The sequence below is a fragment of the Corvus hawaiiensis genome, chromosome 7, assembly GCF_020740725.1.
Source record: "Corvus hawaiiensis isolate bCorHaw1 chromosome 7, bCorHaw1.pri.cur, whole genome shotgun sequence".
NCBI classification, from domain to species: Eukaryota; Metazoa; Chordata; class Aves; order Passeriformes; family Corvidae; genus Corvus; species Corvus hawaiiensis.
This window is the reverse complement of record NC_063219.1, coordinates 5,715,172-5,732,296: the sequence shown is the minus strand read 5'-3', so window position 1 is coordinate 5,732,296 and position 17,125 is coordinate 5,715,172. Positions and strand designations below refer to the sequence as shown.

The 17,125-nt window shown below is 41.4% G+C and overlaps 1 protein-coding gene across 50 annotated transcripts in view; it reads right to left on the bottom strand.

Moving 5' to 3' along the window:
- Positions 1 to 17,125, bottom strand: part of MAP2 (microtubule associated protein 2) — a 237,265-nt gene that overhangs the window by 14,122 nt on the left and 206,018 nt on the right. For 35 of the 50 annotated variants that reach the window (XM_048310160.1, XM_048310170.1, XM_048310156.1 and 32 more), the window contains 4 exons: positions 16,660 to 16,794; positions 12,466 to 12,527; positions 6,815 to 6,968; positions 4,320 to 4,663 (listed from right to left, as the gene is read on the bottom strand). In XM_048310160.1, the coding sequence (XP_048166117.1) occupies positions 4,320 to 4,663; positions 6,815 to 6,968; positions 12,466 to 12,527; positions 16,660 to 16,794 (695 nt within the window). The remainder of the gene's footprint in view (positions 1 to 4,319; positions 4,664 to 6,814; positions 6,969 to 12,465; positions 12,528 to 16,659; positions 16,795 to 17,125) is intronic. The other 15 variants (XM_048310194.1, XM_048310201.1, XM_048310203.1 and 12 more) reach the window with 4 other exon arrangements.

Genomic DNA, 17,125 nt, shown 5'->3' with positions numbered 1-17,125 from the left:
TCTAGGTTAGTTTTATCCTTGGTTGCTGGCCTATGATGCATTATAAATACTCTGCCTTGACGGGAATGAAAAGACTCAATTAGTGCACTTCTGTACTCTGATATGGTACCAACCACATTCACAGACAGAATTTCAAAAAGAAAACCAAAAATCTGAACCAAAAAAATGCAACAAAAAATCAGTCTTGGCATCTGAAGTAGATTTCCAACCCCTTCTCCCAGCTCTTCATGCTTCCTTTGGGCTGTCTGAGAAATAATGGATGCAAATGGGTTACTTTTGAAAGCACAGCATTTCCTCCACAGCTGATGCAGTGTGAAAATCCATCTGAAGCCCAGCAGACATACCCATAAGCAAGCTGCCTCTGAGCTTTGCCAATAATGATATATTTCACCACACTGTAGCATAAAGAGCAAACCAGACAACTACCTACTGGCTGCATCACAGAGCAGAGAAGCCCCTCATTTCTCCCCACTGCAGAATACCAATTAAACGTATCTCAAGCCATCTCTTCCTAGCAGGAGCTTAATGCAGTGCAAAGTTAACTTGTTTCTTCCCCTAAAAGCATTCTCTTTGCACACCTGACACTCACACAACCCCATTCAGGTGGAATGTTTTCTCCCCTTTTCTTTGTTTCTATGGAGGGCAAGTCAGAGCTGAAGTAAAATCACTCTGCTGTCTGATGAGCTTTTGATAAAATTCCAAGCTGAAGCACTGCACTTCTTGATTTATTTAGAATTCAGACATCCACAAGAGCTTCTTCAGTTTTGCACCCCAGCCTCTGGCAGTTTCAAAGTGCAGCTTTCTCTAGAACAGATCGAAGAGAAGTCCTTGTGCCAGGTTTAAATATACTGCTGGAAAAAGGATAGTCTGTCTCCAAATTACACTTTTGGGCTGCATATCTGTATTCCTTTAGTGATTTGCATGTTATGTTTATGTACTTGCCTAGATATATGCTGGGTTTTTCTCTGCTTGTTTTTCCTGTGGCTATTGCTATCAGCACTTCCAGTTCAGGTTATAAAGCAGGTTTCTGTTTGTTTCATGTATCATCACTAAATGCAAATAGCAGATAACAGTTCATTTCAGCCAGGGTAATATTGCTACCAGACATTAAAGAACTGAGCAGACACAAGGAAATGAAATTAGCTTTCATGTGTTGCTCTCACAGACCCTATAAAATTCAACTGTAGAAACTGGAAAAGATTTATCCCAAAACCTCTTGTCTAGACTGAGAAACTATGGCATAAACGAGACATAAAGGAAAAATTCAGTGAGCTTCTCTTTGCCCAACCTACAGCTCAGTGGCCGCATACCACTGGAACTAAAAAATGCTTTAGCTTCAGTGACATTTTGTTCACCCAGCAGATTTCCCCTGTGATGCCCACAGCAGTGAAATGCCAGCTGCTGTGCCATCCTTCACTGCTCAGCAAAGACTTTGAGCAGCTCGTTAGAGCTGCTAAGGAAATTTAGCTCTCTAGTCATGGTGTCTACAAAGAAATACAATTTGCTGTGGCCCCCTGGTCTTCTATAATTGTTAACACTCCAGAGAGAGTAACAAAGAGGAGGAGGACAGGCTGCCGTGGTGCTGGTTTTGGGCCCTAAGACCAACAGCTGGGCCTATATGAGGAATGCTGATCCAGAAGCACAGTCTGAACTTGTGTTGCTGGAGCCCATGCACACCATGACCATCTGCTACACGTTATGTCAAACGGAGTGGAGCTCCCATGCAAAATAATCACACCTGTCAAAATAAAGGCAGAAGTACCTTTTCTGAGGCATTATATTCTTGACTTTATGAGTAAATGGCTACTGTCCAAATCCTGGAAAGTACTGAATGTGTTAATTTACCATGAAAACAGGATCAACACCTTAGAGATATCTTACTGTTTAAAATATGAGCCTGTTCTTTTTCTCTGGAAGACCTACAGCAGGCACAGGGCTGCCATGTTAAGTTTTGATCCGATTAATTATTTTTTTCTGGGGCAGCATTAGGCAAGCCTCACTGTTCTCTAAGTTCCACTATCAATTCCAACACTCATACACATACATATATATATATATGTAAGTATCTGATCTAGAAACACTGTGCAATCCAGCTTTCTGGAATGTCCTGTTTTCAGGACAACCGAATGGGGAACATGTTCATCACCCTGATGTCCTGTCCCTGGCGGCAGTTGAGAAATGAAGCCTTCATACAGCACTCACATTGCCTTTGCTGTAGTAGTAAAGTAAGTAAAGGAAGTAAAAGGGAGCTGAAGGCTCTGGGTGTTTTTGCCATAGGGTTCTGTCTAGAATCAATACAAAATACACAGGTACTCCTTACAAAAAATACATCAACATAATTGTTTACACACATAAGACTTGAGTTGTCCATATTTTTAGCATAAATGTTGGTAAGCTGTATTTTTTTCCTCCTTCAGCTTCTTTGTTGCTAAATCACAGAATATCTGTCAGGTTATTATTGGTTTTATAACTCCTTAAATATTAACCGAATGGATGGCTTCCTCCTGTAAGCTAGAACAGTTCTTCCAAATGGAAAGAAAAGGAAATTGCTTGGACATAAGTTTGGCTTTTAATGCCATCTGTGTTAGCATTTCTGCATTGCTCAAAAATGAGGGAAGACTATTCCAGCTCTGGCTTTGGCTCTGCTTGGTAGAATATCAAGCAGAGGCTCCGAAGAGGAAGGTATAAGCACCATACCTCAGCAAGATTTATGGTACTTCTATCTGACTTTCCCTCAGTCTCCAAAAGCTTCTGCTTAGCATGAAAGCCTCCATTTTTACTGCCCCTTCCAAAATTTGGTGAGTTCTCTCTGTAATTAACAGGGGATTTCAGCAAGGCCAAGTGCAAGGTCCTTCACGTGGGTCAGGGTAATCCCAAGCACAAATACAGGCTGAATGGAGAATGGATTGAGAGCAGCCCTGCCGAGAAGGACTTGGGGGTGCTAGTGGATGAGAGCTAGACATGAGCCGGTCATGTACACCTGCATCCCTGAAACCAACCATGTCCTGGGCTGCATCCAAAGAAGAGTAATCTGCAGGTGGAGAAGGGGAAGATTCTGCCCCTCTGCTCTCATGACACCCCCCTGGAGTACTGCGTCCCCAATATAGGACAGACATGGACCTGCTGGAACAAGTCCAGAGGAAGGCTGTGAAGATGCTCAGAGGGCTGGAGCACCTCTGCTACAAAGACAGACTGAGAGAGTTGAGATTGTTCTGCCTGGAGTAGAAAAGGCTCTGGGCAGACCTTAGAGCCCCTTCCAGTGCCTAAGGGGCTCCAAGAGAGCTGGAGAGGGACTTTGGACAAAGGCCTGGAGTCACAGGACAAGGTGGAATGGCTTCAAACTGCCAGAAGGCAGGGTTAGATGGGATATTGGGAAGGTAGTCTTAATTGTAAGGGTGGTGAGGCACTGGCACAGATTGCCCAGAGAAGTGGCTGATGCCCCATCCCTGGAAGTGTTCAAGGCCACATGGGAGCGGGGTAGAATTTGATGATCTTTAGGGTCACCTTCAACCCAAAGCATTCTGAGATCCTTTGATTTTGCCATCCTACACACAGGTTCAGTCTTTAGCTGAAAGCAATCCTTATGAAAATGTGCTTGGTTGCCTAACTGCAAGGTATGAAATTACCTCTTTTTTCAGCTTTTAATCACATCAAGATGTCACTGAATTCTTGTTCTTTCAATGAGAATAGAAAATCTGATATGCCTTACAACACATTCTTATGTGTATTAGACTTACATACACCCTCCAGTTCATACAGTTTAAGCCCTGTTCTGGCTTATTTGAACCCAGGAGCCAGAAAACCAGTTAAGTCTAATATCTGCCCCCTTCCCCCATCTTTACCGTGGGGTGCATTTATGAAGTTGGAGGCTGCAACCCTCATTAACTTCATCCAATATACGTCACATAAAATGGCACAGGAAAAGGCAAAGTGCTGTGTGATCCCGCTAACATATACGTGGGTTGATTTTCAACTAGTGTTAATTAAACAACCATCTTATTTTTTTGTACTGATAAAGACTAAGTAAGCAGCAACTGCTGAGACTCAGGCAGAAACATATCTATGGCATGGAGTGCAAACTCCTGTTCGAAATTTTTTAATGTATCTCAGTTAGGCACTGTTAGTTTTCATATGGCAAGATAGTTTCTGAAGACTGTCCTTGTCCTTGCCATTTAATATCACTTAAACAAGCAAGGGATTTGGAGAACAGAAGTAGCTTTACAAGGCAACTCAAAATGGCTCCTATCCTATGCCTATCACAAAGGTGCACACATAAGACTAAATAATGTATGGATGAACATAAAGGGTGGAATCCTTACCTGCCCTCCTTTAGGCTGGTATTTGATATTATCCGTTGACCCAATTTTGGACCTGACATTCTTGAGGTCAGGTAGAGGCTGATTAATAACTCGTAGCTGCTTTGGAGTGGCTGGAGATTTAGGAGGAGTGCGAATTATGGCAACTTTTTTCTCAGTAGGTACCAGTATTGCAGATTTGGGGGTCCCAGGAGTGTGGGGAGTTCTGGAGTAACTGGGTGTCCCTGGAGTGCCTGGGGTACGAGAGGCATAGCTTGGTGGTGTCCCTGGAGTGATGGCAGTGGAGCCAGGAGTAGTGGGGGTAGAAGTTCCACTTTTCCCCGTTCTGCTACGAATTGGCTCTGATCCTACATTCAAGAAAAAAAACAGTTTTAGAGCCACAGAAATACAGCTCTTCCTCCCTTTGTACCACCAAAACTGCATCCCTGCGTAACAAGTGAGACACAGCTCTTTAAGATGGCAGTGCTACTGCTGGAACAGCAGGCTGAATGTGTCTGTGTCTTACTTTGCTAAACAACCTGCCAGGAATTACCTTGCCATGAGAAGTCGAGCTATTGCCCCCACAGTGACTGAGCTCTCCATTCTGTAACACAGGAGTGCTTCCCACAATGCCTATGCTTCCTGCAAAGCTGGCTAAACAAGGCACATCATCACATTTATTTCCATTTTGGGGAAAGGATGAGAAGCATCCTTGGAATCCAACCTTTGGGACTTGATCCAACCAATTTCAGTGGATCTGGGCAATAAACTAGAAAGCAGTAAAAATTCTGATAATATTCCTGAAACGAAAGGCTGTGAGTGCCTGGCTGATGCTGTTTCTCATACCACTGCCAGTAAACTGCAGATAAACCCCTGGTGGGCATTCAGCTGGAGCACAAGCTATAGCTCTGTTGTGTAGGTGAGTAGATGTCCTCACATTCAACTGCTATTTTTCATTAGTTCAGTGAAAGAAAGCCATTACCAGAGGCAACCTTGATACAAAGTCACATTCTGCTTACTGCTGCATGCAAGTTAAAAAAACCCAACTATATCATTTTGTAGCAGCTCCATTCAGTGTTTATGGCACTGCCAAGTCCTTTTCACGGAGCACAAGGATCAGTTTAGCTGTGCTTTCTACAGCCAGCTCTGCTCCTGACTCTCAAACATAAATAAACAGAAGCTGAGATATCTCCAAAGTAAAATTTTGCTGAGAATACTCATGGAGAGAAAGACCAAAGCAATTCTCAAAACCTGGGAACCCTAATGCTGAATAGGTGCATGTATGTTTTCACCCTTCAAATGTTCAGAAATTATAAATCCAATGGGCCTCTCTAAAGAATCCAGTGGGATGAAACAAATTCTTATTTAAAGTATTTGCTAATAATTCTGTTTGTGCAATGATGGTAGCCCAAACCCAATGCACTCCTGCCCCTGCGGCTCAGGAGACACTCTTTGCTGTACATGATTCATTAGGCAGACTGAACATATACCACTCACCTCCTGATGCCTTATTCATTTCCCTGAACAGGTATCTTTCTTTCCAAACCCTAAAGCTTCTCTACCATCTGAGACAGAAAGGGAATTACTTTATTCCCACCTCTTTGCAGGTCTGGTATATTTATTTTTCATTCCTCAGCCCTTCACCACACTGCCAAATGCTTAATGGTCTCTCACTCCTGATCAGGAGAATGGGCTGGCTGCTGTGGCAGCTGGAGGTCATTCTGCTTTCAAAAGGTCTCTGTTTCACCTTTGGAGCATCACTTAGGAAATTCAAAGGACTTTTTTTGCAGAATTTAATAATCTACTTCCCTTAAGCTGTTTTAAAAAGGGCTGAGATTGGTTTCTAAAGAGAGAAGACAGTCCTACTGGAAAGCAGGAAACCACATATGGGTTCTAAGGCCTGGCTAAAAGTTCTGGGGTTATTTAGTAAATAGTCTTTGTCCTGAAATTTATTTTGGCTTGTGATTTGATGACTTTGGTCCTCATAAAAGGAACTTAGGTGGTTCACTATCTTAACTGCCCTCAGTGAGTCACTCTGCTAGCTAACATCTCAATTCTCAGCAGAGATTTTACCCTAGGATTTAGAGCACAGGGAGATAATTACTAGGAAACAGCAAATTAATGACTGTAACCATCAGGTTCACTTTTCCAAGATCCATCAGAATATTTCAGGTTGCCTATTTCAGTTTTGACTAATTATTTCTTGCTGCTGTTTGTAAATGCTCTGTTAAATACCTCACCCAGCTCTGAGCTCCCTGCAAAGGCATTTTCTAATATCAGTAATTAGTCTGGGCAGCAGTCCTGGCTCTGGCCACTGCAGGTGCATCTTGTCCCTGGTTTCAGGCACTTGGCATATATACAAAACCAGTCTGTGGGCTCTAATTTCCAACACCACACCCCAGACCCACTCCTCTGTGTCTAAGGTAGGGACACATGATGCTATGCAATGTGACAAATCCAATGAGGATGAAGACAACCACAGCAGTAGAAGGCTAATACGCAAGAAAAAGACAACATACGGGTGGTCCGTCGTACTGAAGAGGAAAGAGAAGTTGTGAGCGAGAGGGAGTTCTCCTCTCTGTCTCGGTCTCCTGATACACCTCGTCGAGGAGGAAGGATAGAGGAAGGTCTTGGTAGAGATGAACGCTTCTCAGGGCTCTTGCTTACTCCATCCTAATAGCAGCACAATAACAAAGGAAGGTTTAGTTTTCAAAACTCACTCTTTGGGCTATGCTTTCCTGTATCTATACACAGAGGAGAAAACCTTATCCTATGGCCCAGTTTGCTCCTCACACAGGAACCTGAGGGGATCAGTCACCTTCCATGCTCTGCTTTAGCTCCCTGGTGCTTCTTTACTGCATCAAAACATCTTCTGATGACTATCCCAAGACACATAGGGATATTCTTGGATCTAAATATGGCTGGATCCCGCAGCTGGCTCTTAATAAGGAAAAAGGTGAGGTTTTTTAGTGCAAGTTGGAAGTAAAAGAACTCTCTTGAACTCAAGTGTGAAATTCCTATGTGAATTTACGTGCAAAGTAACTGCACTACTGATGTCCAGAATACACCATACACTAGATTTGTAGGTGTCATGTGATTTTTGCATAAACAAACACTAACTTGTAAATTTCTTAGGGAGATAAATTTTTAGCTACAGAGGTTTTTTGCTGTTGTTGTTGCTTTGGGCTTTTTAAACCCTGGAGTGTGGGATTATAAATCCTGTTGTTTTAATTCCTTGTATAATAAAATGTTTACTTTTTGAAATCAGTGCATACCTTCTCTTTACCTGAGTAAAGTAAACCTCTCTTTACCATTAAGGCAAAGGCCATGTATGTTAGAATATTTTTGAGCTTATGGGAAGTGCAGCCAAAGACAGACCAGCATAAGCAGACATTCTTCCTAAAGACAAATGATGATGGTCCCAACCAGTAAAAGACACACCAAGTACAGCATTAAAGAAAAAATGTAAGTCAATGGCAAAACCAATTTTTAAATGGGGACAGTCAACTCAGCATAATGTAGATTTGAAATGCAAGTGAAATGTAAACACAGAGAAGCTGGAATGAACTGCCAAACATATTTTTAAATTTATACTGTAACTTCTTCACAAAGTCCTATGTGTTGACTAAATTTGGTTCCTTGAGTATTTGGATTCTGCCCTATTCTATCACCTACTCCTTGTGATTAGAATTGTACTCTCCTACACTGGAGACTGAATTTGATTTCAAAGAATATTAACAGGTCAAAAATAACATTTTTTTAAACTTGGAAGGCATATTAGTCCTGCTGTTCTTTATCACTTAACCACTTGCGAATGACTGTAACTTCTTGGCAGTTAATGAAGTAGCATCCATATGATCAACAGAAAGAAAATATGTCTTTCTAGCTATAACTTATTTCACTTACATTTCCTCTAGAGTATCTCCATTTTTATCCATTTTGTAGCACAGATCTTGTAGCCTGCTAATCAGTTTTCCTGCCACTGGATGTAAGTAATCCCACAAGAGCTTCGCAGAGAATTACTCAGATTCAGAGAGTAGATAATGTGTTTCATGGAGTTCACCTGCGCATCTCTAACTCTCTTAACTAATTCTGCTACCTTACCTTAGTGTCTGATTTTGAGTCTCTTGGGCCTGCAGAGGAGGGCCGAACAAAATAACTGTCTGTATTGAGAAAAGTGGCCCTTTTAGTGGTTAATGAGCAAGCTGAGCTGGGTCTTGGAGGAAGCAATGACTTTGGTCTAGACTTTGAGGCAGGAATCTTTGACAAAGAGGCAGTCTAGTCATGAGAAAACAAACAAAACACAACATGAAGCTGGACAAAAGGAAAATACATGCAACGTGGACCAAAAAAAAAAAAAAAAAAGCCAAGCTATGAATTAGTACTTTTCCTGTGTCTGGTAATGGTCTCTGCAGATCTGAAAATCATGGAAGTTTCAGTTTTGTGTTGTTTGCCTGAAACCACCTAGGCCTGGACAGAGTTACTGATTCTAGGAAGTGCCTTTTTCTACAGATGCCACTTTGGTCTTGTGTTAATAGGAAAAAACTGGTGCCAGCTGGGGCATTTAACTGGTACAACTGCTGGTTGGCTGCATTAGAAACAAGTGCAAAGCTACAGAAACACCAAGAGATCCCAGTCCTTTAAAGTTGAAATATATCCCTCCAGGCTAAAATCAAGAATAAAAGTAGAAATCTTAGAAGCAAAGTTATACCAGTATTCCCACAACAGCAGAAGGATAAGACAGTATTACTTCTTTTGCCATTGTGTACAGACAAAATCCCTAACACACTCTAGATACTGCTCTGTGCATTTGGTGTCACTTCACAGAAATTCATAAATTTATATTGACTGTATGGAGTCCTGGGATGAGGAAAGCCATATATGGTTGAAAGGCTGACACAGTATGTTATTGTGAACAAATACTTGTTTGATACTGAATAATGACAACATCCCATTGAAAGAACAATTAAACACCAACAGGACAGACAGAAAATCTTTGTTAATACTTAGGAGCACGTTACTGCTTTACAAAAAGGAATCTCCTGGAAACAGAATAGGGCTACTTACTTAAGAAACACTTTTTTCTTCCACAGGTGTAACTGATACTACAAAGAACAATGGCAAAGGAGTTACCTTGGTAGTCCTGATTATCTCTGTAGTCATACTAGCATGAAATTACACATAGGAATAATCCCAATGGGCCTGTCATTCTGGGATTTGTACTGAACTTTAGCCATAGAAAACTTGGCATTTGATCTCAATCAATCCCCTAGACTTTCTCAATGCTCAGAAAAGGTGCATGAGTTGCTTTTAAGTTGTCTTGTTAGAAAATGAGAAAAGAAGGGCTGTCCAGCTCTGACAGGTCTCTGGTTTAGGTTATATACCCAGCCTATGGAAAACTGAAGCTGGTGTGCTGAACATCATCCATGACATCATCCACATGCTTAAGAATTGCAGAACTGCGTAACAAGCAATTCCAATCCAACAACAGCGCTGAGAGGAGTTCTATTGGATGTAATCCTCCAGACCAAGTAGCAAGACAAGAAATTAGGATGGAAGCGCTTTACTAGCAAGAATATATTCCCATTATGAGTTTTTCAAAATATTTATGCCCCTTTCTTTTGATACTTATTTTACTGTCTGAGAATAAACAGAATAAAACCAGTGAATAATTATTTACACAGAAACTATGGAATATGTGTTTCTGTCAAATCAAAGACTTTTCCAGACTTTGACTGGCTTGTCATAGTTCAATTTATGGGTCTCATCCATTTGTGAAACTTTGGGTCCTGTTTAGAAATCCATGAAGGTATTTATTGATGCTGAAACTCTATGAAAGCAGGATATCTATGTTGGGTGGCCCCAAGAAGCAGACATTCTGCAAGCACCTTTCACCTAGCTTTCCAAACTAGAGACAGAACTAAGCACATGTTATTTGAGGCCCAAATATTCATCTGTGGTTTTCACCATTTTCAACTTGTGGGTCATGTAAGAGACTGGAAAACTCTTACAGATTAAGGTTCTAGTCACAGTGCAAAGACTTTTCACTCATATTGGTCAGTGTCTTCTGTGAACACATGAATCTAATGTGGATGCTAAAGATGGACAACACTGAGATCTGTCAATGGGACAGATGGGGAAAAGGCATGACCCTGAGCTACTGCACAGCTCTGGTTATCACAGTCTAGATTCCCTCCATGTTATTTAGGTAACAAGGCACTTTTTAGCATCAGTAATAGCAGCAGAATCTGCCCAAAGCTGGTTGAGCAAGTGAAGAAACCATGTCTCAATCCCTGCAGAAAAACTCTTATTCTCTGTTAGCAATTCATTACCCCCAACCTCTGTTGTAATTTATGTTGCTGGTAGGGTCAGCTGTCCAGAGGACAAAGATCTATGTAACTCTCACTGAAACTCAGGGATTGCTGAAGTGGGGATGCAGAACCCTCACTTTACTTCAAGGTGTTCCTAACACGTGGCACATGTTTCCATCATCTCTCTGTGAACTGCAGGTACACTGCTGCTTCCAGCAGATGGAACTATTTAGCCTTGCCTGAATTTGTCCTGTGTAAACTGCAGTCTGAACATGAATAACAAAACTGACCGGGCTGGATGATCTAACACTACCAGTGGAGAGGAAAAGGCTGCACTTGAAGGACATAAAAGCTGAAAACTGAAAATAAACAAAACAACAAAAATAGAGAGAGATCTTTATAAAAGCAGAGGCTAAGTCAAGGCACAGAAGAGAAAATGTCCAAGAGCTGTGTGAGTGTGGCAATCAGAGAGGCAAGGCAACAGAGAGAAAGTAAGCAGGGGACAGCCTTCTGATCTGTACTATAACATAAGGGGCAGGGATAGGAAAGATATACAGAAAGATAATTTCACAGAATGATTTTGCAGTTCTTGTACTAGAACATTCCATAAACACTGAAAATGGGCAAGTATTGGCTTCTCTTGTGCAAGTGTTGATGGTCTGTCAAGAAAAGACAGTAATAAAACATGCTCAGACTCAGCCCAGAAACCTGCCCAGATCTTACTTACTGTACTTGTAAAGAAGCTCTAATAGTTTCCCACTTATGAGCTGGAATGGGTCAGACCTGAAAAATCACAGTTCCTCCAAAGCTTCCAATTGGTTATACTGCTCTCAGCACTACCAGTTTCTTATGATTTATAAAAAAATGTGTAGCACTTCGTGTGACATAGCTTTTTGTTCCCCAAAGAATTGAGAGTCTGGTTTAGCAAATGAAAGACGTCACCCATGGAATGTACTAGGAAATATATTAGGAAATTTAGAGAAATTCTAAAGAAATTCTTAATTGTTAATGATGGGGGATGGCCCTGCTCAGGGCCAGGAGCTGGATGCAATGATCCTGACAGGTCCCTTCCAACTCAACTGAATTCTATGATTCTGTGATAACAATGACAAAGTGTCGTGCTGCAGATGTCAATTAGCATGTGTCACTGTCATGGAAAAAAATAATTGCATAGGGGATAGTGAATGGAGATTGGTTTCCTGGGGATTTTGGAATGATGGGATGGACACAGAGCAGGGTCAGCAAGGAGCAAGGGAGTCTTTGCAAGGGAGCCAGACACAGGAAGCAGAACAGGCTGTAGAGCAGATGAAGGGAATGCAAGGCAAGGCAGTAATCTGACGGGTTACAACACAGGCAGTGGCCTAGGAAGTGGCCATTCTGAAAGCACTGAATCACATATAAATTCTACTGGCCAGTAACTTCTACACAGGCAGGGCCCCTGCAGAATACTGGGCTATGGAATGGTGCACCAGGAGATATGCAGCAGTCCTGGGAGAGGACTTCTGCCTACACAGCAGTTGAGCAAGGTGGCAATGCAAGTTGGGTGCTGCAGGAAGGGCCAAGATATGCACCTTATCCCACAGAATGGCCTGGCTTAAAATGCTGACCAGACTCCAGCTCCTGCAGTTTGGAGCCTGTGTGCCCCTCTATGGATCTGCAAACTGTCACCATCTACCACTTGAGACTAGACTTCAAAGGTTATTCATGAAAGGTGGTTTTAATTACCCTTTGAAATGAATAATGAATATGGCAAACAAATTTTAAATTGAACACACAATTACTTACTGAATTAACACAAAAAGATATTAAGTAAGGGCAAAAGGAGATTATAAAGATGAACAATAAGATGATTTACTCACTGAGAGCTTTTCCTTTGCTTGTTTAAATACAGCAGGAGCCTGGTTTGTTTCACCACCTGCTGCTGAGAAATCCAAAGAAAGACTTGATAGTTAAAGACAGTAATAATAAGCATTTCCATTTAGTACACTTGTTAGAACAATTAAATGCCTTGAAACTACTGTGCAAAGCAAGTACTTTGTGAATTACCTTCAGTGAACTGTATGCAAAAATGTACTTGCCTTTAAAATTTCCTGTATTCATCTTACTTGAGGTAAAATGGTATTCTATGTGTTTCGAACAAAACAAAATTTTGTATTCACATTCCTAGAAGTCTATAAATTAAAAAAGGTTCCAGAAATAGCTGACAAATTTAAGAATTTCTGGTCAATCCTCAGGCAACTTAGCATCCTGATTTTCAGGACTGTCCTCTAAAAACCAGCCTCTTTAAAACATCCACAAATAAAAATTTTAAGAGAGTCCTCTATTGTCACCACTTTCAAAATAACAGCCAACATTCATAATGGAAAGAGAGAGATTCACTGTTGAATTATCGTCCTAGCTGTGTCAACAAGGTCACTATGTCATGGTCAACTAAGCTCTCAAGAATTTAGAAATTCAAGGTTTATCTGGGAGATCAAGTACGTTAATTCAGTATTTCATTTATCTGATACAACATGGCTTGAGGTAAGATCTTTCTCTTGGACTTTGATTCCATCCACAGTGGTTTTTGAATGGGGCAGCTTTTTGGAAATCAGGTTATTAGCTTCACCCCAATGCTGCTGCTTAGGAAGTGATGTGCCACCTAACACCTAGACATGAAATCTTCTGGCACCTGTGCCAGGATGCCTTTGGTAAAAGCAGAAGTAGGACAGCAATCACAAATGACAACCTTCTCCTATAAACCTAACTGTTTTCCAACTCTAAAACCAACCCTAATTCCTCATACAGGAAAGGTCAGATTAATTTTTCCCTTTTCTAGTGCAGCTCCCAGGCATGGTGACATTATCCCTGATTTTCTGTCACACTACCCACTCTAGTCAAAGGTGTAGGAGAGAGAACTTGTGAGCAGGAAAAGAATATGTAACTGCATACTTCAGTTCGTCTGAATTTGTAAGAAGGGCAAGCACAGCAGAGCCTTCCTGTGTCACACTTCACCACAGCTGTTACTGCTGGTTTGGGTCTGGTTTCCATCTCTTCTGGATAACCACAAACAGCTTCTTTCCTCCTTCCCTTGGCATTCAACCCTAACCAGTCATCACTGTGAGGTGGAAAAAAAAGCTGTGTCACTTGTACCGATGTACCTGGTAACAACCACAACTTCTCCATCTAAACACAAGATTTCTACAGGCCCTGCTGTTGGCTTAAATACACAACAAACATGCTTCACGTCAGGGGGCGACCCCAGAATTGAAAACAAGAAACAGAAACATATAATGGCCAGGTCATTGTCCTGGCCTTGCCTCCGAAAACACTCCTCTGATAACACAACTGCAGTAGCATCTCACAGCCACCAACAAAACACAGGCCAGGTTGGGGGTTTCACTCACGGAGCTACACTAGTCAAGGCAAAGACTTCCCAACTCTCTCATGAGGGTTGGCCATGCAATTTCTTTTTCAAATGGCAAGGACAAGTCTCTCAAAAAGCAGTCCCTGCCTCATGGATATGGTGTTGTAAGTTACTGGTATTTGCCAGTGCTTACCAGTGATGTGGGATTTTTTTTTCAGGTATTGAGGGGCATTAGGGGAAAGATGTACTTTTCTGGGCCATTGCACAGAAAAATAAAAGAAAATATTAACTTCTTTTGGTAGATATCTGTATCTTATGAATGGACATGTTTCATTTTGAAGTTATGGTAAATGCAGTGTGGAGATTTTAACTGACTGCAACACACTTGAAGCTCTGCAGACTACAGTGCCAAGAACTTTTGGGGGGTTTCATTACCCAGGCATCACTAAAACTGACAAGACCACTCCAAACAGGATGCACTGACAGTCAAAACTGGCTTCAAGAAATGGTGCTATATTGTACATAAAAAGAAAATGGGAGAGAAACAATGTCCCTCTAGATTCTAGACCCTGGAGAGACATTCAAGATCAGGGATATGTAGGATAACATGGCCACCTGCACTTTTAAAATATCACAGAGCACTGCACTCTCTCTCATGGTCTTCCCCCAAGTCCCATCAGGAAGTATAAAAATGTGAGGTAGAAGAAAATAAGGCATACTGTAATTTTTCCAGAGCCAATGGGTATACTGAAGCATTCTAAGAAATATTCTTGATCACTTGCTGGCGTGGTTCAAGCTCTTCTGCTTTAGAGCTCAAAGTTCAAGCCACATTTCTGAAGTTTTATGAACAGTCTGGGTCCATCATTTTGGTTGCTCTCCACCTCAGGACTTAAATGTACAGGGAGATAGTTTTTGTATTATATTTCTCACTTTGACTAATACATCTGCTTCACTGTGTACTGCAGCGAGAGAGAAAAACCTCTGAGAGTTGCCAAGACAGCACATGTTTCAGGCACAGGGCAGGTTTCCTTATCCAAGTCCATTGGTATGACTTAGTCCTCTTTGGGATGCTACAGGTCAGAACAGTTCAGAGGACATAGTGGTAGAGTACTTGAGGGCACAACAGCACTGACCACACAGCTGTAGAGGTGTAGATGAAGTTGAGAACACTACAAAGCCAGTGCCTTCCCCCAGCCATGTCCACAGCTTATTGAACCCCCGGGGCTTTTGAAAGAATACGTGAATTATAGGTTGTAACTTCTGGGCTATCAAGCTGTGCTTCAGCAAGCAGCAAGAGATAGCAAGAACTGTTTTAATTACTTTAAAAATTCCTCCCTCTTGGGTAATTCTGGTCCAGAGCGCAAGTTAGGACGGCCCAGAGACTGCAAACTGAAGATGAGCCATCAGTGCAATACAGAGGGGACTGAACCAACCTTTCCTTTCCTGGTTCCATTTCTCCTGAGAGGGGTAAGTAGAAGGATGAGATTCATCACAGGAGCAAGGTGATGGGATTGGGTTCTGGGATGGGTTCTGGTGTCCTAATGGAACACAGCTAGGATACAATCTGCACTTCATACAGCAGAGACACGATACTAAACCTGCTCTCATGTAACCATCCTCTTACTGCATTTTCACCGGTCAGACCTCCCTGCTGACATTGGGTCTATATTTACAACAGGAGTGACAGGTGCAAAACTGCAGGAGAATGACTGCCTAGGGACACTTCTAGTATTGCTTTGCTTAACCATATGACAGGTAATGAATCTTCCTGTTAATTTCTAAGCTGTGAGAAGATGCCTATGCACTTCTGCATTTCTGTGCATGGCTTTTCTCTTAATAGCCCTAGTTCCAAACAACCACACTATAGCCTGTGGCTATGTGACATGACAGAAAAGCTGGCCTCTTTTAGCAATTATTTTTTTAAGATCACAGTGAAAGTCAAGATATTCATCCTTCCACTCTGAACTCACAAGAACCATGAATGATATGTGAAAATGCTGGAAGAGTTATTTTGGTCCTCTAAATAATGATACACCCATCAAGTCGTAACAGGCGTAATTTCTTTCTTCCTTTCACCTTCCTCTACCAAATATTAAGATTTTTGTTACGAATGCATTTCGCAGTGTGAGCCCAGATTTCTTCTCTCGCAGCTCCATGCTGCATGTAGCTGGATTCTCCCTGTGGATTTTGACTGTACAGCATAAACATCAGTGACAGACTGGGAATTATCTATACAGATATCATCAATAAACAAAATATAAGTCTGAAACACTTCTTATTATGCATGAGAGTAAAAAAGCAGAATAATGGAAATGCATACCATGGTTTAAGTTGCCAACATTTCCCACCAGAAAAAAAAATAAAGCATCATTTAAAAAAACTTTTTAAAAAATAAACAAAAAAAAGATGAGTAGAGATTCCTAGAACACCACACTCTAAGCACGATGCCAAGTTACAACCACAGTGCTTGGAGGCCCAAGCAATGACAAGCATACGTGATCATGGCCTCCATCAAATAAATAAACAAATACCAGGAAAGAAAGAATAAAAGAAAAATGGTACTAAACACTAAAAACGCAATACTATTTGTGAAGACTGACACTCTTGGAGGAAAAAAAAATAGAGAAGCTGCTATAGCTATGAAATTTTAAAAAGAAAATGTCTATGTTTGCCAGCCACATTGCATAACTGAACAGAATGCAGTCACCTGTCTGCTTCCGTTTAACACAGGAGAGATGAGTTGGTCTAGTATATTTGATAGCAGGTTTTAAAATGATTTTCCTGGAGGGAGAGTGGGCCTGAACTTCAGTTTTTTTAGCAAGTTCAGCTTTCTTATACACTGCTATGGACAAAAAGAACACAAAAACATAGAATCAGAAACAAACCTCAGCAAACCATTTCATATGATTAATACATCAAGTGTCAGGCCCACTGCTCCACAACTCCAACCCAACGCATTGCTTCTTCATAGGAACAAATCCTACGCTGGAAGAGGGGGAGCACTGGTGCATTGGTTCAGATGCATTACCCAGTGATCAGTGGGGATGCCTACAATGAAATAGGACCAGTGGAGCAGTGAGCCTTGCACATGGCTTCTCACATAATTGTACAATATCTCATTAGAAACCACTACCGTTAATAACGTTATGGTGCACATCACGTATAACAGAGTA